Raw genomic sequence first — 25,620 nt, 5'->3', positions numbered from 1 at the left:
CAACAACTTCCAGCCACTATGTATTCAGCCTCTGCTGTGGATAATGCAATTGAGTTTTGTTTCTTGGAAAACCAAGAAACTAAGGATTGTCTTAAAAAGTGACAAGTGCTGCTCGTGCTTTTTCTATCAACTTTACTGCCGACAAAGTCAGCATTAGAATAACTGACAATCTTAAGAGAAGTGTACTTAGGATACCATAATCCAAGTTACATAGTTCCAATAAAGTATCTCATTATTTTTTTAACTACTTATAAATGTGATTCTTTTGGTGTAGCCTGAAATATTGCGCATAAGCATACGCTGAACATAATATCAGGCCTACTAGCAGTCAGGTATAACAGGCTACCAACATAACAACCTGATTTAATTTATTTATTATATATTATTTCTTTCCTAGAAATATATATATACTGTGAAAATTCACCGCTCTGATACCTTTTTAATGTAAATCAAACCCTCATCGCGGTCCAGATAGGAGCCATGGAATCTGAGACACAACAAACAACCTAAGCAGTGAAAAAGTTGAATTCATAAAACCATAACCATATATATACAATACTAGAGTGTCAGAATATTTCTCAAAATATACATACACAACTATTCCCAAGGATACCCTCAACTGAAACTAGGGTAATATAAAAATAATCTCCCAAAATGCTCACCCTACAGATAGGGTAGTACTGTAGCCCCCTCTATCTACGAGCCTGATCTGCTCACCTAACTGGATCACCTTAAAAATGTTAAATCACTGGGATGAAACAACGCTCAGTAAGACGAAATATGCTATTGCTAGTGTGTGGCAAATGAGTTACATATTGTAAAATCTGATTTAGAAATATCATAGATAACTGAATTTGAGTAAGTATGTATAAATGACATACAGTATATCTTATACTTATGTTACTTAACATAACTGTCTTTATAAATTTTCTACTCATAATACTTCTAATATTCATAGATACATCTATTGATTCTGATAGGTATTGGATGTAACCATACCGGGCTGCATAACATATTAAGGCAGAGGGAAACTACTTGTATGGGCTAGTAATTTTCCCTATTCTCTAGAACTTTCGCCGATGAATAATTATGTGAATGTGTGTGAATACAAGACAAACTATTCACCTGAGGGCTTACTGAATAAAGTAAGTGCCCTGATGAGCATTAGTTGTAGTCATACTTGGTTGCATAAGGTATCAGAGTAAAGGGGTGCTACTTATATGGGCGGGTAATCACCCCAATCCTTGGAAAACTTTCGTTAATAAAATACGTTGCATGTGTGTGAGTAGGGATAGAGAATGATTTCATAATTGTGGATTAATTTGTAAATGATGATTATTTTTTGTACACAAACCTCATGATAGTCACACATTGGTATTAATCTATTCCGTCTTACTGAGATGTGTCTCACCCGTTATACAACTCATTTTTTCAGGATCTCCGCATGATCGAGCTTAGCGAGCGCGAGGTTGGGTTTGTTGGCATAGTATTTTTGTGAGATGGTACATATTTTGGTTGTATTTTTTGTTTATGTATTTAGTTTTCTGAGATGAATATATATGGATACTGGATATTAGAAAATACTGTTTTGGGATGTTTATATAGTACTCTGGTATATTATTAAGGATGTTTATTAATTTTTCTGCTGCGTGATTGTAAAAACCCCAAAAAGAGATATAAAAGATTAATAGAATGATTCCAAAAATAAAAATAAAAAATAAAAAATAATAATAATAAAAAATAAAAAAATATATATTATTATTAATTAATTAATTAATTAATTAATCAGATTTGAAAAGAAAAAGAAAAAAATAATTAATTAAAATTTATTTTTATTTTTATTAATAAAATATATTATTATTAATATTAATTAAATATATTATTATTATTATTATTATTATTATATTTACCCTCCTGAAGCTTGTTGAAGCTTCAGGAGATTCAAAAGTATGAATATATATATTATTATTATTCTTCTTCTTCTTCTTTTCTCTTCTTTTTATTTCTTCTCTGCAGCTCTCTCTGCAATCTCTCTCTCTCTCCTCACGTTCTCTCTCCCTCTCTCCTCTATTTCGTGACGAATTTTTGTCCGATCGAAAATCCGAAGATACCACTGGACTCCATTCGCTGCTGCCGTCATTTCTACCTAAGCGGATCAGTGATAGGAGCGGCATAAGCATATTCCCTGGGGTAAGCCATTTTCCCCTTTTTCTTTAATTTCTTGCAAAATATAAGCCCAATTGACGAACGGACGCCACCACGAGAATCTAGGGATGATTCTCTACAAGTCTAATGGGACAGAATTCTCGTGGGGGTGTCGGGCCAAAACCCCAAATTTGGGGTGCGGCGATTATTAAGGGGCTTATTTTTAATTAATTAGCATTAATTTAGAAATGCTAAAATATTAAGCATTTGGGACTGAAGTAGGATTTCTGGAATTTAGGGCCCGGGTGAGCCCCGCGGGTGTAATTTTGGGACTCGCAGGCAAAATTTGGAAAATTAAGTGGGGATGTTAAATAATAGTTTAAATATTAATTTGAGGTATATGGAGCCTAGGAAAGACTAGATGAGTATTATTTTGGAGAAATAGATTAATTAATCTGGGGAAAATGTAAATTTCAGGAGTTGAATTTCGGGCGCCAAGGGCGTGAAATTTTGGGTCCTAAAGAATTTTTCAATAGCCAAGTAAGGGAATAAACTAAAGCAGTAATTTTTCATACAAATTATTATTGATTATGAGTAAATTTATTTTTAGAAAAACATATGTTATATTGTGTATTACGAATGAAATGTACGATTGTGAAAATACTGCTATGATGATTAAAATGTATATGTATGTATGAGATGTAAGGAATTCACGATTTTAGAATATGAAGTATGGTTTTTTTTTTAACAGCATATGTGTGGCATGAATATTATTTTATGTGAAATGTATTATGATTTGAAAGATTTTACGAACAAAGCATGATTTCAGGTATTATGAAAATATGAGTTATGTTGTGATGGTTTTGACGATTGTGTGATAAATGATGTATTTTCAGTATATATATACCTGAAATAATTTTGGCGCGAGGCCATATATTTATGTTATCGGCACGAGGCCGTATTTATGTTTTTTGGCGCGAGGCCATATATTTATGTTATCGGCACGAGGCCGTATTTATGTTATCAGCACGAGGCCGTATTTATGTTATTGGCGCGAGGCCACGTATTTATATGAGATGTAAGGAATTCACGCTTTTAGAATATGAAGTATGGTTTTTTTTTTAACAGCATATGTGTGGCATGAATATTATTTTATGTGAAATGTATTATGATGTGAAAGATTTTACGAACAAAGCATGATTTCAGGTATTATGAAAATATAAGTTATGTTGTGATGGTTTTGACGATTGTGTGATAAATGATGTATTTTCAGTATATATATACCTGAAACAATTTTGGCGCGAGGCCATATATTTATGTTATTGGCACGAGGCCGTATTTATGTTTTTTGGCTCGAGGCCATATATTTATGTTATCGGCACGAGGCCGTATTTATGTTATCAGCAAGAGGCCGTATTTATGTTATTGGCGCAAGGCCACGTATTTATATTTTCGGCACGAGGCCGTATCTATGTTTTCGGCACGAGGCCGTAATGATGTTACGTATGATCATGTATTATATGTTTTCACAACCAGGATGTTAGTTTAGTTCAGACCAGGAGCTCGGTACCGTAGCTATGGGTTAGTTTTGGCACGAGGCCTTATTAGTGCTACCGTCCCACGAGGGGATGGGAGATGGATAGTCGATGTGGCTTTCAATAGAGTGTGGACGTCCACCTGGCAGTCTGGACCAGGGTGTGGCGGACTCATCGTACTTACAGACATATTTGATTCGGCAGTGGTCGGCCAGCCATTGTCGGGTTCCACCTTCGGGCTGCACAACCCGTCATGGGGGGTAATACATGACACCAACTAGCTAGTCATCCTGGGTTTGTTTTCAGTACTACAGTTATAACAGATGATTTTATGTATGATATGATTTATTAACATATGTGAAAATATATGTTTACCCAGTACGATATGATTATGTTTATAGAATTATGAAATGTATTGTATACGTACAAATGCATTAAATATTCATGTTGCCACACAGCTGTATTTAATTTATTTTCCCTTACTGAGAATTGTCTCACCCCCAAACTTAATTAATTTTTCAGGAGCTCCTGAGAGACTGGCGGGTCAGGGCCGCCGTTAAGCTAGTGAGATTACCCTGTGAGAAGGGTAAGATTTTGTAATAGCATCAGAGTTATTTTGTGTTTGACCCTAGAGACATTTGGATGTATATGAGGATGTATAGAATGCTCTGGTATTATATTTTATGACTGAATGTTTGAGATTTTATGTGTACTGCTACTAGGTTTTCCGCTGTGTATGACAGGTGTCTCCGCTACCCACGGGTTTGGGTTGACCATTTTATTTATTATGTGATATTTTATGTTAAGAAATTGAGGGACGTTACAGAGGTTATGGTAATAGACATAGGTGATTGTATCACATCACACCCCGAACCCCACTTGGCGAGTTCGGGGCGTGACAGTTTGGTCTCGGTATTAAACCGTCGACAGTTTGGATCGGTAACTCAGCGTTGGTTTTCAAATTTTGAATTTGGGAAGTTTTATAGGTTGGGTTTCGAGGGAAAAACCTCTGAAAGGGTTATATATACATGGTATATGTTGTAACCCTAAAATGTTCATGTCTTTGGACAAAAGATATTGAAAAAATAGTGTCGTTTGCTCCCATGGATGTAGGTATTGCCGAACCACATAATTTTTCATGCCATTATTTTATTGTTTTCATATAATCCGTGAGATTGTGTTTTCTGTATATTTCACCATTGAGTGCTGCATTGTGAAATCGTTTGTTTTCGGTGCATATTAATTTGCACAACACTAACATTTTGAATGTTGAATAAAACCTAGGTTTCCTTTTGCTAAATAAAACTTTTTAGCTTGGGAAAGCAATATTGACAAAAAGTTGAATGAACAAAAAATATCTTGAAAAGCTCCTCATTACCCCTTTGTTGAACTTAAATATATTTTAAGAGGAAAATATGCTTCTCATCTTTATGAGAAGCAAATAGTGGATCAAATATGTTAGGATGTGTGGCTTGTATGGGTGTCAGCAGCTGCACCACCCAGCAGAAAATGTTGAAACTGGAGATGGACGGCCACCAAATCTGCCCACCTCTTGTGACTTTGCAGCTTCCTTTGTTTGACTTCCTCCCCCTCCCATATGTATATAAATATGGTGTGTGAGTTGCAGTATATAATGTGATTGTGTGGTGAACTGCAGCAGTGTAGCTGTGAGTGCAGAGAGGTGGTGCATATGTGAGAGTTGTGTGGTGCTGTGTTGTGAGGTGTAGAGTGTAGAGAGTTGTGCGTGCAGTGGGCTATGTGTGAGGCAGAGTGAATCCTTGTGAGAGAGAGAGAGAGGAGTTGAGGGCAGTAGCCTCCTCATTCTCCTTGTGTAAATCTCTCGGTAATTATAGTGGATTTGAGCTCTCTCGTGGACGTAGGTCACAGTGGACCGAACCACGTAAATCTGGTCTCATATTTGTGTTGCGTAATTTTTTTGCTTGTGCGATTGTTGCTCGTCGATCATTTTTCCCAATAAATGGTATCAGAGCGAGGTTGGAGCAAAATTGCCGGATTGAAGCAAAATTTTCAGGTTTGAGCCTCTGTCTAGTAGCTCGAAACTTGTTTTTGAAGCCACAAAAAAATTACTCTCGTCGAGACGAAGCCGACGGCGGTAATCGGAGCTCAAACAGAGCTCGAACGAAGCTGCATGCACTCACACGCGCCTCAGACGGAAAGACCGCGTCGCCAAGTGATCGGTAAGTAACGTCACGCACGCGCACACGTCGGCGAACTCCGGCGCACATTCAGAGGTTGAAGATGCTGACGTCATCGGCCACGTAAGTGCTGAGTCAGCGCCGCGTTAGTAGGTGTCAGGCCGAGTCAGCACACCGCGTCAGCGCTGCGTTAGCGGCACAGTCAGTGGCCACGTCAGCAGGGGACCTGGTGACATGTCAGCAGTCTGTACAGCCACGTCATCAGCTGGGCCCACGAAGTGGGTACGGGACACGGCAGCCGGTGGGCCCCACAGGGAGTTGTCCCGTGCCACGTCAGTAGTGGGCCGCACAGGAGGTGGGCCCTGGGACATGTTAGCAGGTGGGGACCGCTGTGCCCCATCATCAGACGACGTCAATAACGGCGTTTGTGGCCATTAACGTCGTCAGGGATATTCCGTTAACGGAGGGATATTCAAAGTTAACAGATAGTTGACTTTTCTTGTCTGATTTGACCTAAAGTTTGACCAAACTTTTCGGAGCCATTTCGGGTTGGTTTTTCGAGCGGCTTGAACCATTTCTAAGGTTTTCGGTCGTTCCGGAGCCATTGGCAGTGTCCATTTATTGAGATTCGAAGCAGAATGGCAGGTATTGACACTTCAAAGTTTTAGGCGGAGAAGTTCAATGGGCGGAACAACTTCAGTTTATGGTAGAGCACGGTGAAGGACATTTTGGTTCATCAAGGCTTGATCATGCTGTTGAACCATTTCTAAGGTTTTTGGCTGTTCCAGAGCCATTAGAAGTGTCCATTTATTGAGATTCGGAGTAGAATGGCAGGTATTGGCACTTCAAAGTTTGAGGCGGAGAAGTTCAATGGGCAGAACAACTTCAGTTTATGGCAGAGCACGGTGAAGGACATTTGGGTTCATCAAGGCTTGATCAAGCCGTTGATCGGGAAGAATCCAGATAATTTCAAAGATGATGATTGGACCGAATTAGAGATGAAGACGGTCAGCACAATCTGATTGTGTTTGGAAAATGAAGTTAAGTATTCGGTGTTAGACGAAACCTCACCAATGGAGCTCTGGAAGAAATTGGAACAAAGGTATATGGCGAAATCCCTTACCAATAAATTGTTTCTGAAGAAGAAACTGTATCAACTTCGAATGAACGAGAGAAGCAGCCTTTTTGATCACATAAATGATTATAACAAGATTTTGACCCAATTGTTGAGTCTCGGCGTAAAGATTGATGAAGAAGCTAAGGCAATTCTACTTTTGTCATCTCTACCAACTTCATTTGATGGTTTGGTAGCTGCATTGCTCGTGGGGAAGGAAACCTTGAAGTTGGATGATGTGATGGCATCACTTCAAGATTTTGAGACGTTAAGAAAGCCGATTGAGACGTCTCGTGAGCAAGCTTTGGTAGCTATATGAGAGACAAGGAAGAAGCAAAAATCAAAAGTTCGGAGGTAAGCAATGGCGTTCAAAATCAAGAGGATGAGATACGAGCGAAGTCGTATGTTACTGGTGTGATAAAAAGGGGCACTTCAAGAGGGACTGTGAAGATAGAAAACGATACGAAGAAGAAAAGAAGACACGAGACGGTGTCAATGTATCGGAGAATGTCTCATGGTATGCCAATGATGAGGCCCTTGTAACGGTGAGCAGCTCACGTCAACAAATCAGTCGAAGAAATGTGCAGTGTCGATACTGCAAAAGGCACGACCATATGAAGAGAGAGTGCTAGAAATTGATGAAGAAGAACATGAATGCTCATGGCAGTCCAAACGATGATGGATGGGTTTTGGACTCTGGGAGTTTAGTTCATGTATGTTTTAAGAAAGAATTTTTCCATTCTTTCAAAAAAGTTTGCGGTACGGTATCACTCGGTGATGGGTCTTCATGCGATGTCAGAGGGATCGGATCTGTGAAGCTGAAGACGCTTGTTGGAGCGGTCCGTATTTTGGATGACGTAAGCTTCGTACCAAGGATGCGAAGAAATTTGATCTCCCTTAGTCGATTGGATTCTAAGGGCTGTCAAATCTCTGTCGTAGGTGGAGCTATGGAGGTGACACGACGCGACTCAAAGATATTCACTGGGAAGGAGTCTCGTGGGTTATATCAGTTAATGGGAACCACAGTGGTTGGTGGTTTGACCTCGGATAATAATAGCAGCACGTCGTCAGAAACGAACAGACGAGTTCGGTTTGCTGATGAAGAAGGCGATACTCTCTGCATGGTTCAGATGTTTGAACCAAGCTATGAAGACTTGCATTGATCGAGCTTGTGTCAAGGTAGCTATGGACTTGGGAGTTGATACTCGCCAAGGTGGAGATTGTTAGGATGTGTTGGTCGTATGAGTGTCAGCAGCTGCACCACCCAGCAGAAAATGTTGAAACTGGAGATGGACGGCCACCAAATCCGCCCACCTCTTGTGACTTTGCAATTGCCTTTGTTTGACTTCCTCCCCCTCCCATATGTATATAAATATGGTGTGTGAGTTGCAGTATATAGTGTGATTGTGTGGTGAACTGCAACAATGTAGCTGTGAGTGCAGAGAGGTGGTGCGTATGTGAGAGTTGTGTGGTATTGTGTTGTGAGGTGCAGAGTGTAGAGAGTTGTGCGTGCAGTGGGCTGTGTGGGAGGCAGAGTGAATCCTTGTGAGAGTGAGAGAGGAGTTGAGGGCAGTAACCTCCTCCTTCTCCTTGTGTAAATCTCCCGGTAATTATAGTGGATTTGAGCTCTCCCGTGGACGTAGGTCACAGTGGACCGAACCACGTAAATCTGGTCTCACATTTGTGTGGCGTAATTTTTTTGCTTGTGCGATTGTTGCTCATCGATCATTTTTCCCAACAAAACATTAGACAATTTTCTTTATTAATTCAAAGACCTCATGTGTAAATGTGTATTTTCAAAGGAGATCCTTCACTAGATATTATTATAAAAAAGTTTGAGAGGTAAGAAAGCAAATTATTTTGAAAATTTCAAAATTTCCAATGCTCTTAGCCACTGCTGCTCCTCTTCCATGGCATCTCGATCTATTTGTCCATGGTGATGCTCAAGTCCAAGATATGCGTCATGAACATCCAAGTAATCTATTTTTCCTGTTTGACATTGATCATTTATGTCTGGTTCTTGTTGAGAACCAAATATTCTCTAAAACACCGTCTCCCTTCCCAACACCAGCAACCTCTCTCCTAGCTCATTACTACCACTTGTATACCATTAGCATTGCCATCATTCATCTTTCTAATCTGATTTTCCTTTATTTTTTAAACCCAAAACAACCATCCTCTGTTTTTTGTATCTGACCTCACATGAATTGCGTTGAACTTCTCTGACGCTTGCAACCTCATCATGAAATTTTGGAGTAGCAATGTCAATTGATAGTATTCTTGTTCGAAATAGAGTTAGTTAAAACCTGTAACAACGTTAATGGTTCTTTTGGGAGTCGAATGATCTTGTTTTGGCGAGTGAGAGAAACAACCAACGTGGTTTAATTTTGTTGTCCAGTACTCACCATGGCACAATATTGGGGGTGCAAAGGACGATGGAGCTGCAACCTTCTCTACCTTCCCATCTACAAAACCACTTTTAATGTTAAAGAGCTTCATTAGCCTAAATCATGCGATTTCTAAGCGATTAAGAAGTAGACATAAAATCATCTGAGATGTCCAATACATGTCTAAATTTGTTTAGGAAAATAAATAATCAAATATTTGCATAATTGTATCATTACTTTGTAAATAATTTTCATATTTGTTAGTGCATAATTTCTAAATTTTCTTACCTAAATTGAGATCCGAATCTCATTATTAAAGTAGGGTTTAGACTTGTTTTTAATGATCTTATAGAAGGTTTGATACTTTTAATCTAGAGATAAACCTTGATTTGCCATCTAATTTGACTTTTTAGAGAATGAACTTCAAGATGAAAGCATTTGTACGATTTGGAAAGAGATCTTTCACATCTTTTGAGATCCATCCTATAATATGGCATATTTTGACCTTTATAAAGTTGCAAACTATTCATATATATTGGTTATTGACTCAAGTTCTTCAACCTCAATTTTCCATTTCTAAGCTAAAGCATGAGCAATAACTAGCTACTTAGAGCGTTGAAAATTCTTTGGTTATGGAATCTATTGATGAGAATTACTTTGAGACGATCTATTAGATATCTGCCTCCACAGGATACAATTGGGAGGTAAGAACAACTCCGTCTAGTAACGTAGATAGAGAGATCGCAACAAACATAGTGAATGGTAAACATTTATGAACACAGACTGCAACAAATGCAGATTGCTAAAGAAGGCAACCATCAAAACATGGTGATCGGAAAAATATATTAGGAACACAAATGGTCAGATTTGAAATTGTAGATCGCAAAAGTAGCCGTTAAGGAAAACACAGAGAACACCTCTGTTTTCAGCTATTAAGCCAAATAGAATAATGTCTAGAAAAATAAAGGGACACAACAAAAAATAAAGAGACGGAAGAGCGTTTGTATAATTAATTAATAGCAAAACTAAAGAAAACAAATAAAAGAATTGGGTCCCAAGAATGAATGGGTGGAGCCTCGCCGTGTTTGCTCTCGCCGGGAGGTAAGAACAATCCATCCAGTAACGTACACAGACAGACCGCAACAAACATAGTGAATGGAGTACACGGATGGTCAAATTTGAAATTGTAGATCACAAAGTTGTAGTCCAGGAACACATAGTGAAGAATTAAAAAGGTTGGATGATCATATCTGAAGTCTAGGTGCTTGCTCCCATATACAATTTCATGCAGTGGAGTTCACACCTTAAAAGAACTTCCAACTCTCCTAAATAATTAATGTGGGACAAGCCATAACTTTTGAAATACTCTATACAAAAACACAAACAAATTTTTCCCATGATGATTGATGATGCAATTTAGTGAGTGCTGCCCTGCAAGATTTTTTTTTGCCAGCTTATGGAGTTGTAATGCACCATTTTTGTACTAGTGGTTGAGTTTTCTCCAGCAAGGGGAGTTTGATGGAGAACCAGCAAGGAGAAATTTTATGCACCTCTATGCTGCTTTGCAATTTTGTGTTTGTATGATAAATTGGGATTTATTCATAATTGTTTGTTTTAATTAAATGTAGGAATACATCAGAAATAGTATGTTTGAGAGATTTATCAATTTGAATTTACAAATAGATTCTCTCCCCTTCCTTTGTTTCTCCTCCTCTTTGTTCCTGTCCTGCGGTATTAGAATGTCTATTCCCACAAAGATCCACGTTGGTTGAAGTAAAAGCTTTTGTATGATGATTTGTCTTGAAATGGTATGAATGTCTTTTTTAAAGTCATTCATTACTACAGAATGGCTATTCTATTTTGTCAACCAATAGCAAGTAATTGAGTAAATGTACATTCTATACATATATCTAATTACTAGACTTTCTGTTCAGCCACAATTGTTGATTTGATGAATGAGAATGTTCTAAGTATTTTCAAGAGGCTCGTAAATATTTTTCATTGTAGCGTTGATACAAAAGAATTTCTCAGCAAAAGAATAAATTTCTAAACAATTTTACATTGTGTAGCTTCTTTTGCAAATGCTAAACATTTGCATGACTACAACCATTCCTATACCTTAAGCATGTGTACAAACATAATTTTAAAGGAATTTACACAGAACAAAGAATAAAAATAATAAAAAGACTGTCGCCAAAAATGCCCCGAACTCACCTCCGCTGGCCAACAAATAATCCTCCACAGGATTGGCTGAGATGATGGCCACAATGGCACTCCTCCCTGGGTAAGTAGGCTGATCATTTGCAGGGGTGTTTTTGGACGTTGGTGGCATCACTGTCAAACTTGGAAACATCATTGCTGGTGATTCTTTAAGCTGAACACTCATTTATCTTCGGAAAAAATGTTGAATATGAAATCGCGAAAGCGCCTTGAATATTGTTTTGGATCAACAGCTGATATTGAAGTTGGATCATATTGGATGGACTTGTATGCATGCTCAAGCTTCTTGCTAATATCATAGTCTTGAAGTATATCTATGATGCCAAAGAACATCACAACATCATATAACTCCCCAGTTGGTTCTCCTATGAGCTGATATTCACAGTCGTTTCTTCTCATGGTCCTTTCAACTCGTGCTGGCATATTCACCCCCAATCTAATACTAGCCCACCTGCAATGCTCAAATGTGTAAAAAATATTTAAGACAAGTTTTAGCAGGGTTCAACAAAGGAAATGCCATTGCAAGGGGCATGGCTAGGACTTCTTTTCCAATTTTGTGTGTTGGGGTAGGGAAAGTGAAAATGATAATGTAAAAGAGTGTAGACTCCTATTAAAGAACAGAACAAAATTCAGGACTTGAGGGTAATTACTCAACGGATAGGCTCTGTGCCCGACCACTGCACCATACCTCAACTGCAATAATGTAATCGCTGATTGCCAAAATCATTTAAATATGTTGATTTTACTTACTGAATTCTTGAAATCAAATATTGAAATGTTGGAAGTCATATTACAGTGAATGCTTTGGCAGGTCAAAATTCAAGAATAAACCATCTTCAAAGTCTTCAAACCTTCATTTAGTTGGCATTGTCATTGTTGGCTTATTTCCCCAATTATTTCAGCATCCAAAACAAAATTGTCAGCTCCATTGAGGTTGACATTGCAAGGTCACTAAGCAGATAAGTGCCATGTATTCTGGGCTTGGAAAGCCTCAATATAATAAAAAATATTTTACTTTTTTTTTATCATCCTGAACATGCTTCTTATTAAGACATTGTACCTGGAAGGATCTAGAAGAAGCTGATCTACAGCTGCAGTGGAAAGACGGGGAGCTAAGTCATTCTCAGGGTCAGCTGCAAGAGGGGGCACAACAGTTTCTTCTTTGTTCAGGAAAACATCAAGCTGGATAATAGATGAGAGTTATTCTATAAACTGTAAAATGAAGATCACCTGTTGGAGTTTGGGGTCCAGAGGGAATTAGATCTCCAGCTGGTGGTGCCACTCTGAAGTGAAGGCCCACCAAAAGACTATAGTCCATGATTCTCTCCTGTTCAAGAAACTCACAGTCCCTATCAATTTGCCTGTTAAAATATGAATATTCAGTCCATTGGGCCATGGTGGCACTTTTAATCCTTTTTTAAATAATGAGAATCAAGCTCCATTAGATTGCCAAAGGGATGGAGGAAAAGCAAAGAAAGTCTTCAAGGTTGTTGTAAAATATCTACAACAAAATGCAGTAATTAAATATTGAAAATTCAATTAATTTCACCTGCAAAACTCTTGAAACCATGACTTCTGCAATCGAAATATAAAATTAAGATCAAGGTCTTTAAGAATAGTGGTTTCATCAATCTCTGCCTCTGACTTATCCGTTGTGCGTCCAAGGGAAGACCCTTTTAAGTCAAAACGTCTGTGAATTGTATATTCAGAACAGAAGAGATTTCCCATTATTATGAAGCGTACCTGTATCATCAACCACATTATTTTCTTATTAAAAAGTGTGAATTAATCAGGTGCTGTTGCTATCCTTTTACCTTCTTCTGGGAAGGTCCAATTAATTTTACACAGTGCAAACCATAAACTTTAGTCACTAGTGTATTTTCGAAGGCACGAACGTGGTTATAGTAGGATGAAAGCATCCTTAGAAGAACCTGCATCAGAACATGGAAAATTATAATGGCAGGATAAGAAAAGTCTAGTCTTACATGTATATCTAGAGGAGGAAATAAACAGGATGGTGAAGCTTCTTTTGTTGTTTTTACTTTGTTTTGTTTATCATTTGTTTGTTTTGCAGATACATGGCATATTTGTAACACTAGATTTTATTAAAAAGAACTGTGGATATCAAAGGATATCTTTGTCTAAGATGATTATCTCACCTTCACTTCTGCTTTCTTCATTGTCTTTATCATGTAGCGATCGTCATTGGTCAGGTAAAAAAAGCTGCCACTTTTCCCGGGGGAGGAGAGTTCTCGAAGGGCATCATTCCCACATATAGATATCATGTAATCTGCTGCATCCACCTTGAACAACTTTCTAAGAGTCCTGAAAATGGATTATGACGTGGTTAATAACAAGGGAAAATCTCTGCTTATAAAACAGCCCAACCACCTACCTTTTTTGCTTGGTCACTTGTGTTAAAATGTCCATAATATTTTAAACGATCATTTTAATCAAACTGCCTCAGACAAAGTGGCTTTTCATTTCTTTCCTTTTTTAGAGAATAACAGAAAAGTCTTAAAATCAAGAGCTCAATGTCATTTTGGAAACTGACAATCTCAGAGTCACTCAATGTTATGAGTCCTGCACCACTAAACATGTCCATGTGACTTGTTAAGGTGCTTGTGGTTGAGGAGGCTTCAATACAAATAATGACAATTATAAAAAAACTACAAACTATTAATTTACAGAAATGCAGTTAGTTTATTTTAGCAAGACTAATATTACAAGGCCTGACCTGAAAACTAATGGGCAGTAATCCTTCCACTTAAAATCACAGGACTGGTGGGGTGGAGTGTATTTGGTTCCTTCTGGAGGAAATCTTGTCCATAATTTTTGCTTAGGATCAAAAGCTGACGCCTTCAAATCGAGAGATGCAGCTGGAGCAGGTCTTCCCACAGAATGCCTGCAGAATTCCTCTACATACTTATTAAGTGAGAAAATATGAAAGATATGATACAGATCAACAGAACAATTCAATTGTTTCAGATGTGCTTGGAGACATTAGTTTTGGCTCCTCGAGTGATCACCATTCACAGCAAACTTTTCCAAGGTCAAATTTAGCTTCTATTTGATAAATATATATACTAAACTACAGTGTTAAGCTTTTCATCACATAAATATTTGTTTCTAATCATACATACAAGTGCTATAATATAGGATAAAGGCAAAATATAAAAATCATTTACTGTCATCTTGTCAGCATATAATACCTTATCCCCAACTGTAGATTGAGCATTAGCTCATAGTTCTTATGCCCCCTAGCGATAGTCTCTCCCTGTTTCTTTGGCACCTTTGGAACTCTAATTTGGTGCATTGGAGTCCCTACTGAATCTCCTTCTTCAATGTTTAAACCCTCCAAACCATCATCCAAACCCCTCCCCACCATGGAATTTCCATCCACAATTCCACAAAGATCTCCCTCACTCTCCCACATGTGCATTCTATCAAATGTTCTATCTGCACCCAAATTCACCCTGCTATCAACCGACATTCTCCTAGGCTTTATGCTCATATCGGCGCCCTTTGACGACCTCCAAACTGCGAGCTTCTTTTGCGATGGCAAAATCGAGACCTTCTCGCTAGGACAAACTCTAGACTCACTCAAATCAACATTGAACACCTCCTGGGGATCCCATTCAAAATTCCCCTCTGGCGACAACCCCGATGGATAATATGTCCCGTTTTGCTCACTTGGATCCTTACTCCAATTGCCCACATAGAAACTCCCATCAGACCACCTGAAAGTTCCGCCCCCTTTTGGCAATCCGTCCTCCCAATACCCATCATACCTATTCCCATTAGTCCAAACAAATGCACCCTTCCCACAAATAATCCCATTCTTCCATTCACCCACATAATGATTCCCATTCTTCCATTGATACTTCCCCTGACCTTCCTGCAACCCTCTCCTCCATTCCCCTTCATACAAATCTCCATTAGCATAACTCTTTGTACCCTGACCATGTTTCAAATTCATAACCCAATTTCCCCTATAGGTGTCTCCGTTGTTTCCCGTGTAGGTGCCCTTCCCATCCATGTACCCGCTCTTGAATTCCCCTTCATAGGTAGCCCCAGAGGGCCAACTGAACCTTCCCCTGCCCATAGTTTTGCCTCTAAACCACTCTCCCACATACATACACCCATCCGTCCACAAATATTTTCCATGCCCGTGAGGGAAATTGTCGGACCAGTGTCCCGTGTAGTAATCGCCATTGGAGAGAACTCTGTCTGCCTGGTACGTTTCCCCAATTTTGGGTTCGTTTGGAATTGCAGGGATTTGGTCAATTTCGCCTTCTTCGTCGTCGACATGGGCTACGGACGTCGACCCAAACAAACTGTTAGCGCGCTTCTTCGCCGCCGCTTGCGTCTTCCTGACCGTCGCCTCCCATGCCTTTACGACGCCGCCGCAGTGCTCTTTGCTCATTCTGCAGTCGTGTTTGTCAATTTCTTCCTTCACATTTCCACCGCCATTACTCCAATCTTTGCCTTTTCAACCTTTAATTAGTCAAATCATTGATAACCACATTAAAAACTTGGTTCAAACCAACATATTTCGACAATGCATGAACAATGGAAGAAGAAGCAGAATCTCTCTCTCTCTCTCTCTCTCTCTCTACTCTGTGTGTGTGTGTGTGTGTTTCTGTGAAGAAAGCGAAAGAAGGGAAGCATTAACCATTGGTTTGGCCCTTCTCTTTTCAAAACGCGAACAACCGCTCATATGCCTGTGTCGAGTTTGTGTCTCCAGTCGATCATCTTTTGAGCTCTCTTTGTCCGGAGCACAGAAATTTCGTGCTATCAAGGAGGGCATTTGACACGTGTCATGGTCAGGGACAGCAAGTGGATTTATTGATTTATTGGGTTATCCTGGGCCTCAAAGTCACCCCCATCGTGCAGGACATTTATTGGATTCTAGTTGTCATATCGTCATTAATGTATGACAGGGGAACCATGTAAAATTTGGTGCACCCCTGGGTGAGATTTGCACTCTTGATTTTACTCTTTTATTTGAATGGGGCAGACTTGTTCATGCCCTAAAACCACTCACAACCCTGCCTTTCGGAGGGATGAGCGGAATCATGATATTATCCATTTTTAGGGTTCTTCCAAAGATGGATGAAAATTGGAAATTGGAAATCTAGCTTTTATCTAATCATAATTATATCTTAGTAATAAATTCATTTTGAGTCTGCCAATATCAAAGAGGTTTTAATTTTTTTTTTAAAGTAGTCGATTATGTGAAACCGAGTCATAATGAATTGTTTCAATCAATGCATTTGAAAGGTATAAGATCAAAATGAGATTACTTCTCGATTTTCATTAAAGTATTTTAATTGAGCAATAATTAGAATAAAAACTAAAATACTAATATATAGTTAAATAAAAGATTTTAAAAATTATTGATTTGAGAGAAAATGACATTGAACTCGTTTGAAGTTTGACAAAAAAATACGAACCTCTTTTGGGGTTTCACAATTCTAGTGATATCATGAAATTTTAAAATTTTCACAAACCTTCCTTTAAATTTACCAAAAAGGACATGCATCTTTCCTTATATTTGATAAAAAGTCAAACTTTTTTAGGGTTGTAAGTGTCTCAAAAATAAAATATCAGGAGAGGTTTGTAAGATTTTTAAAATCTCAAAGGAGGTTTACAAGATGTTTAGAACCTTAAGCGAAATTTATGTCTTTTTCTAAAATCTCAAGAGAAAATCAATATCTTTGTACATTAATTTTATTATGTTTGTACCAAATATTAAATTAAAAATATTATTATAATTGCTAATAAATATGTGTCAATAATACACAATACAATTCTAATTTTTTTTTTTTTTTTTTTTTGTACTTCAGGAACAAAATAAATAAATAAACAATCTCCCTAAAAGATAAAACACCAAACCAATCTACAATATAATTTACCTGATCAGCGAGACCTAGGGGAGGACGTTGATCCGTAGGTTTGGTGCCGCACCAGTAGGTCCAAAGGACTTATTGGTGGCTGGAGTTTCTATGTAATAAAAAAAAAAAAAATACCAAATCAACCTATTACATATTAAAATTCAAAATTTTCAATGAATCATTAAATCTGTCATTAGATTGTCATTCCTCGATCCAAGTTTTGCTAAGTAGTTTACACGTCAATTACTTTCCATAGGAGCACCAAATATAAATTTCAATCTAAACTTTGAGAGGTCTAATGCGTGCTACAAGGTTCCATATAGGATGAGCTTGGGACATCCATTTTTGTTGAGTTGTAGTGCTTCAAGTGAATAAGACTAAAAAACAACGGGCAAAATCCTTGTCATCAAGTGAAGATCATATTCTATGACAATTAATTTAGTTGCCATATTAAAAGGCGCTACGATCTTGAAAAAATAAATTCTCCAATCACCAATATTAACTTTCAGGCAGTCACTACAAGTGGGGTAGGGGGCATTGGATTATTCTCCTAATCTTGTGGTTAATGCAAAACCAAAAGCAATGTTGAAGTCTTTTATCAATGTATCGATTTCCACAAATTGAGTGTGCATCGAGGAGAAAGCATCATCACTAACCGTGTCCGCATTTCGGACTTTATCTGATCAGTAAGACCTAGGGGGAGTACGCTGATCCATAGGTTTGATATTACACTAGGGGGTCCGAAAGGCTTGTTGGTGGCTGAAGTTCTTATAATAATAATAATAATAATAATAATAATAATAATAACAACAACAACAACGCAAGCTCTTGAGTTTCTAGAGGTAGAAAATTGCTTTGGATAAAGATGTATGTTGCCAACTTTTAATTAAGTCTCAAGTTGGTGTGTGAAGAAGTCTAGAGTTAAATTGATAGAAGATGCAAGCTGAATCTCCTCTAATTTTAGACAATCATGAAGGAGATGTAAGATATTTTCTACTCTTTTTTACATCAAACACAATATCTAGAATTAGTAAGTATTATTTTTGCACAATTCTCATTTTGTTAGAAGTCAATTAAGATAGGCTATCCAAATAAAGGTCTTGAATTTTTGTGAATGTTTCTGTTTCCATATCCACATCCATTTCTTCCCATCTTGATCACAAGGGATTTATCAAGCCATTGATAGTGCCCTTTTGGATTATAAATGTAGTAATTTGAAAAAAAAAATATTATTAATTAATTAATTAAACAAATAAAAGGAATAGTATAAAAATATTAATTAGAATAAAGATATATATATATATATATATATATATATATATATGTAAAGTTATTATAATATTATAAGTTTAGATAGGATTGCATTGAAAGTAATATGAAGGATTGAAATCTTCACTTCCAATTTCTACAGACAAACCCCCCAGCGTCTCTCACGCCTCACGTCTCTCCTCCGTCTTCCCTTTCTCTCTCCTCTTTTTCTCGGCAAATACTCAGCTGATCGGAAAACGAAAGATACCGTTGGATTCCTATATCTGCCATCGACATTCCTACCGGGGCGCATTTGTCGTAAGAGCAATGTAGGCACCACTCCTGGGGTAAGGTATACTCCATCTCTTTCCTCAATTTCTCCTTAAATCTTCAGTTAAATCAACGATCGAACACCACGACGGGGTCCTAGTCTCGATTGTCGACATTTTGGCCGGGGCAAATTTTCAATTTGGGGGTCATAGGCACCACTCCAAAGCGAGGGTGAGATTTAGGGAATTAAGAAAATTGGTTATTTTTGGGAGTTTAATTGTTTATTTGGAATTTATGGGTTTAGGAAATGTTAAAATAGTATTTTATTTAGGGTTGATTTGATTGAACTAGGGTTATTGAATTAGGGTTCGGGTGAGCGTTGCAAACATCATTTTAGGGTTCCTGCTGACGTAATTTCTGGAAATCAGATAAGAGGAATAGATTAAACTAGTTGATTTGTAAATTTCACCGGTTAAAATAGAAATTATATGTGTATATAAACATACATGTTTAACATGAAAGTTTTAAAAGAAAGTCAACTATTTGAATTGTGGTTTTTGAGCCTAGGATTATAGTTATTATTTGTGAAAATTGAATGATTAAAGTAATGTGTTTTCTAGAAATTGTGAAGATAATTTGATGTGTATCTTCAGTAAAATGGATGATGAATATGGGTTGGTTTACTATTTTAATAAGATATAATTATGCTTATTATTTGAAATGTGTGGCATAAGTAAAATGAATACTGAGTTGAGTTGTGATATCTATATATATATATATATATGTATGTATGTATGTATGAATAAATAAAAAATTTAGCTAATACAGTTGTATTTTAAACTATATATGTGTGCGTTGTACTATATATTGTTTCACCATCTAACTCAGTTTCAGATATTTATTAGTATAATATTAATGTAAACTCAATTGTTACACACTAGTAATAGCATATTTCCTCTTACTGAGCGTTGTCTTATCCCAGTGATTTAACATTTTTCAGGTGATCCAACTAGACAAGCAGATCAGGCTCGCCGATAAAGGGATTGTTGCATTACCCTGGTTGTGGGTAAGTGTTTTTAGGGAGATGTCTTTTAGGGTAGTTTTTCAGGGTTTTGGTGAATGTTACTAGGAGATGTGTTTTTGTATATATATCTTTTGTGGAATTATTGAATTCTAGTATTGTAAATATGGATGTATAGTTTTATGTTTTCCTCTACGTTGGTATGCAAAATGAACAGGGTTTCCTCTGTGCTCATTTGGGGCTTGAGATGTTATAGTAAATAATCTAAGGGTATCAAAGTAAATTAAAGTATATAGTAAAGTTTAATTGAAAAAAAAAACGGTATAAATTTTTGGGTCATTACAGTTTGGTATCAGAGACTAGGTTGCTAGGTTCTATAGACTCTAGAGTACAGTGGAAAACAATACCAGAATATAAGAATGAAATTTTGAGAAAAATAGAACAGAATATCAGTGAGTTAATTGTTGACCACATTGGTCACACCCAGTTTTGATTATGACAAATACTCTTGGTATTGATGATTGTACTGAGAAGTGCATGCAGGTTCACCTTGTGCGCGCTTTAGTACTAAAAGACGTATCATGATGGCGTGTGGTGTTCGTGCCGAAAAATGAAGATATATGTGTTGTATTTTGTATTCATTTGATTATTTCTTTATTCTGGGATGTAATTTATTATGAAATGTGCGCGTGTATGATTTGTAATAATTTGCATCATGCATGGTAGGTAGGTATGCTCAAAATGACCATAGTTGGACTTTAGGTACCTACATAGACCTTAGGGATCACCCTTTGGTCGACCTTTGGTCGACCGACATCGGAGCTTTTCCGGTAGGATAGAAAGTCTTTAGGTGTCTAAACAAATGCACAAAAAGTCCCCATTATCAGTTCATATCAGGGGAATTATAAATTGGCTAAAATTGGATTGAAAATTGAAAAGGTTGAGAGGGTTCGGGCGACCGAACCTATGTCGTGTAAAGCGCCTCGGGAGACCGAATAAGTCAACATGTTGACTTAGCTTCGGGTGACCAAACCTCTTTTGAACTTATCTTCCTCAGGCACCTGAATGCTCTTCAGAGCACTTTTCAACTACTTGGGCGACCGTCTGTTTACGTTCAAATAGAGGTTTGGGCGACCGAACTACCTGGTTCGGTTAACTGAACTCAGCTTTGGGCACTCGAACCTCGTACATTTGGCTACTAACTTTGGTTCAGTCAACCGGTCCTCAACTCGGGCACCCGAACCTCTTAAAATTGAATTTTTGACTGTGTCTATTTGGCAACCCGAACCTCAGGCCGGGCACTCGAACCTTGCAGGTTAAAATAATTTTTACTGATTTTTAAATGGGGTAAATTGGGTTAATTTTCTTAATGATGTTTTAAACAATTCTAATTATAGCCATTGTATCGCCAACGGTCAAAAAATCCTCCATGCCTATATATACCAGTTCATTTGTCTTAATTAAAAAAGGATTAGCAAATTTGATTAGGGCAAAAATTCTCTCAACTCTCAAAACCCTAAAGACCCTATATTAGCCAAATACTTCTTGAAAACACTCGCATACTCCTCATTCTCTTTCTCTAAGCATTGTGAGTATCTCTACAAGGCTATTGTGCTTAAATCTCTCTAGCTCATACTCTCTCTTGATATATTGATTAATTGATTTTACTTGAGAGTATAGCCTAAAGTTTTTCCACCGATTTCATTTGATAAATCTAGTGTGGAAAGACTTTGAGGGTTTTTGGTTCTTGCATTATTGTTGCACAAGTTACCTAAACCTAGATTTTGTGTGCAAAAATCCTTTTATAAAAAGCTAGTCTTCCAAACAACTCCATTGTACTTTATACATTGAAATATCCTATTGAGTTTGTTTGATTTATCTTTCTTAGGATATTTGAAACCCTGATATGATTTTGTGATATTCAAATAGTGTGTTTCAAATCTTGCTTAGATATACACTCTAGATTTGGACTGAAAATATATACTTAATTGAGTGTTTAGCACACATTAGAGCACTGAGCATATTTACATATCATTTGTGCTTGCAATATTGACTGGTCTATATTGGTGCACACATCTACTTGTGTTGAAGCACATTTCCTTGTACAAACATTTTTATACACATTGGTTGTATTCCATGCATGGGCCTGAAGAGGGAGACTAGCCCTGTGGAATAGTCCTAGATTGGCTTAGATCTGGTTAGGAAAGCTAGGTGCGCCATCCTGTTAAGGCGTGTTGGTTGAGGTCAGCCCCTTAAATTGACCTGGTTGTATAGGTGCCACTCCACCCGTTTAAGAGAGCATTATAGTGGTAATCCTTGTGCTGGTGTAGCCAAGGCGGGGACGTAGGTACAGTTGGCCAAACCCCGATAACATATCGTGCGTGTTCTTTACATTTCCGCAATTTACATTTACTGCACGTGTATGTGTGTTTCATGATTGCATAGACTAACCCTAGGCTAAATTGCATTGTTGTTAAAATCAATAGACCTAGGCAACACATTTTTAAATACCCAATTCACCCCCCCTCTTGGGGTTGCACCATACCTATCACTAATGTTGGGGAATTAGGATAAGAATTTAGGGTTTTATTCTACAGTCTGAGAGTAGGAATTTCGAGGTGGTTTTTGTGATTTTCCTAGGTTGACGATTTTAGGAAAATCATAGTAAATTATCGTCGATTTCTTTTTCCATATGGTAGAACTAGACCCTAAATTAGCAATCGGAGATATGGGGTATTTTAGTTAGAGTATCATTGTAAAGTTCAGATTCTCAGAATAATTTGGTGTTATTGTAGGATGGACCCAGGAGGTAGTAGTGCCCACGTTAGCAGCAATGATGGAGCAGGACCATCTGACATAGGAGGCGGGCACTCAGATGTTGTGTTACATAGCGTAGCTCAACAAGTCATGGATGAGATTGCAGGGAGTTCCAGGGAGCAAGGAGGTCCATCTACTATGCAGGGGAATACCACCCCGACGTAGGTTTATGCTTTAACCCCGGGAGACGCAGAGGCGGTCGGCGATGTGGTGACAGGTATCATTTATATTCTGTCATATAAAGCTATTATCTTGTTTGATTTAGGGGTGACACACTCCTTTGTAGCCATGGAATTTATCAAGACATGTGAAATAGAAATTCAGCCATTGGATGTTTGTTTATCAACGGCTACACCGACCGGGACAATAGTGTTGTGTAGGAGGGTACTCAAAGATTGTCCAATTAGTATTCAGGGGAGGTCTCTGCCAGCTAACTTGGTAGTCCTAGACATGCAGGGTTTCAAGGTAATTTTGGGGATTGAAGTAGTATTCAGACCTTTAGGAGAGTAGGAGTACCGATTTATGGGGACATGTGTGCACTTCCCACCACAGATATTATCAGTTGTTCAGGTGAAGAGGTTGCTGCTGGAAGGATGTCATGGGTACCTAACCTATGTAAAGGAATAACCGGAAGGGGAATCCAAGTTGAAAGATATTCCGATAGTGAAAGATTTTCCTGATGTGTTTTTGAAGGATTTGTCGGGACTGCCTCTTGATCATGAGGTCGAGTTTGCTATCGAACTATCTCCAAAAACAGCGCTGATTTCTAAAGTGCCATACAGAATAACTCTAGCAGAATTAAAAGAGTTGAAAGAGCAGATACAGGAATTGCTGGACAAGGGCTTCATCAGGCCCAACGTGTCACCCTAGGGAGCACCGGTATTGTTTGTGAAAAATAAAGATGGGTCGATAAGAATGTACATCGACTATTGAGAAATCAATAAAGTGACAATTAAGAATAAATACCCGCTTCCCCACATCGATGACTTTTTTGATCAGTTTCAAGGGACACAGACTTTCTTTAAGATTGATCTACGATCTGGGTACCATTAAATGAAGGTTAAGGCAGAGGATATTCCAAAGACAATGTTCTGGACTCGATATGGCCATTACGAGTTCCTAGTTATGCCGTTCGGACTGACGAATGCTCCTACCGTATTCATAGATCTAATAAAAAGGGTGTTCCATCAGTATCTGGATTAGTTTGTTATGGTATTTATTGATGACATCTTGGTATATTCAAAAGAGCCTCGAGGAGCATGAGGGACATTTGAGAATAGTTCTCCAAGTGTTAAAAGAAAAGAGGTTGTATGCCAAATTCAAGAAGTGTGAGTTCTGGTTGGAACAGGTTACATTCCTTGGGCGCGTGATATCCAAGGGTGGAATTTATGTAGATCCGAACAAGATAGATGCGGTAGTGAATTGGGCAAGACCAAGGAATGTTCAGAAGATCCGAAGTTTCTTAGGTCTACTAGGATACTATCAGTGGTGTGTGGAGGGTTTTTCTAAATTATTGGGTCCTTTGACATAGTTAACGAGAAGGAATGTAAAGTTTGAGTGGAATGACGATTGTGAGAAGAGCTTTTAAGAATTGAAGCAACGAATCGTCATTGCACCAGTTTTGACCATCTTATCAGGAGATGGCGATTTTGTGATCTATAGTGACATGTCTCTGAGAGGACTTGGGTGTGTATTGATGCAGTAAGGAAAAGTTGTGGCATACGCTTCTTGGCAACTTAAAGAATACGAGAAGAACTACCCCACACATGATTTGGAACTGGCTGCAATGGTGTATGTATTGAAAATTTGGAGGTAATATCTGTATGGAGGGAAGTATGAAATATTCACAGATCAAAAAAGTTTGAAATATTTCTTCACACGGAAAGAGTTGAATATGAGGTAGAGGAGGTGGCTAGAATGAATTAAAGATTACAACTGCATCATTAGTTACCACCCAGGGAAGGCTAATGTGGTAGCTGATGCTCTGAGCCAAAAATCAGGGAATGCCTCAGTATCAGCAATAGTGACTTAGCATCCGATCTAGATGGATTTAGACAGGCTGGGTGTGGAATTGGTAAAAGAGAATCACCAGGCACTTATTGCCAATTTGGTGTTTCAGCTGATTTTACTGGATAAAATTAAAATTGCTCAAATGCAAGATACATAATTGGTATAGAGTAGGGATAAAGTGCAGAGTGGATAGGGAGGTGATTTTAATATCCCAGATGATGGAGCATTGAGATTCTATACCAAACTATGTATACCTGCTGATGCTGGGATTAAAAGAACTATCCTAGTGTGATTGAATTTGCTTCCTTGCAAGGAGAATGTTTAAGTCATTGAGTTTACACTATGATAATTCTCTATGAAACGAAGAACAGATGGATTGGTTGCCAAGAAGTTTACCCAAGCATGTGTTGTAGATTATTTTTCGGCTTCCTCTTCTATTGCTTAACTAAGTTTTGTTAATCCATTCATGTTAATCTTGTTGGCAATTAATTTCGATTGGGGCTTTCTTGTGGAATTTTATGCTAGGAGCTTTTAAAGGAGTATCCAAAACATATTGTCTGCTGAGAGATAAATGTTAAGTCCATGATAGATTTTGGGGAACTAAAAATGAGAATTGAAGTTGTTGAGTGTTGACGTTGTAGCATGGGGTATTAGAGTAGGATGGTCAATCCATCAGATCATGTTAATTACTAGTTTTAATAGGGTTGTTTGCGAGTTTAACCTAAAATTGTTGGGTTAATAAAGGATTTTATTTGAAGTGACATTTAGCAAATTTCGAGGATGAAATTTTTATAAGGAGG

The 25,620-nt window shown here is 37.8% G+C and overlaps 1 protein-coding gene across 1 annotated transcript; it reads right to left on the bottom strand.

The window, feature by feature from the left end:
- Window positions 1–11,296: 11,296 nt before the first annotated feature.
- Window positions 11,297–16,276, bottom strand: LOC131168099 (phosphatidylinositol 4-phosphate 5-kinase 5-like). Its single transcript, XM_058127304.1, has 8 exons — window positions 14,770–16,276; window positions 14,295–14,462; window positions 13,717–13,882; window positions 13,372–13,488; window positions 13,107–13,300; window positions 12,788–12,918; window positions 12,618–12,690; window positions 11,297–12,008 (listed from the first exon to the last, which is right to left on the bottom strand). The coding sequence occupies exons 1-8, from the start codon at window positions 15,981–15,983 to the stop codon at window positions 11,720–11,722; spliced, it is 2,352 nt and encodes a 783-aa protein (XP_057983287.1). The 5' UTR covers window positions 15,984–16,276; the 3' UTR covers window positions 11,297–11,719.
- Window positions 16,277–25,620: the final 9,344 nt, after the last annotated feature.

This window comes from Malania oleifera, chromosome 11, assembly GCF_029873635.1.
Source record: "Malania oleifera isolate guangnan ecotype guangnan chromosome 11, ASM2987363v1, whole genome shotgun sequence".
In the NCBI taxonomy this organism is placed as follows: Eukaryota; Viridiplantae; Streptophyta; class Magnoliopsida; order Santalales; family Ximeniaceae; genus Malania; species Malania oleifera.
The sequence above is the reverse complement of the archived record's forward strand: the minus strand, read 5'-3'. Positions and strand labels throughout refer to the sequence as shown.

Coding starts and splice junctions, on each gene's coding strand:
- LOC131168099 (XM_058127304.1), bottom strand. CDS start 15,983: ATGAGCAAAGAGCACTGCGGCGGCGTCGTAAAGGCATGGGAGGCGACG. Junction 13,883..14,294: donor TACTGCCCATTAGTTTTCAG/GTCAGGCCTTGT, acceptor ATCCATTTTCAG/GACTCTTAGAAAGTTGTTCA. Junction 12,691..12,787: donor TGGACCCCAAACTCCAACAG/GTGATCTTCATT, acceptor CCCCTCTTGCAG/CTGACCCTGAGAATGACTTA.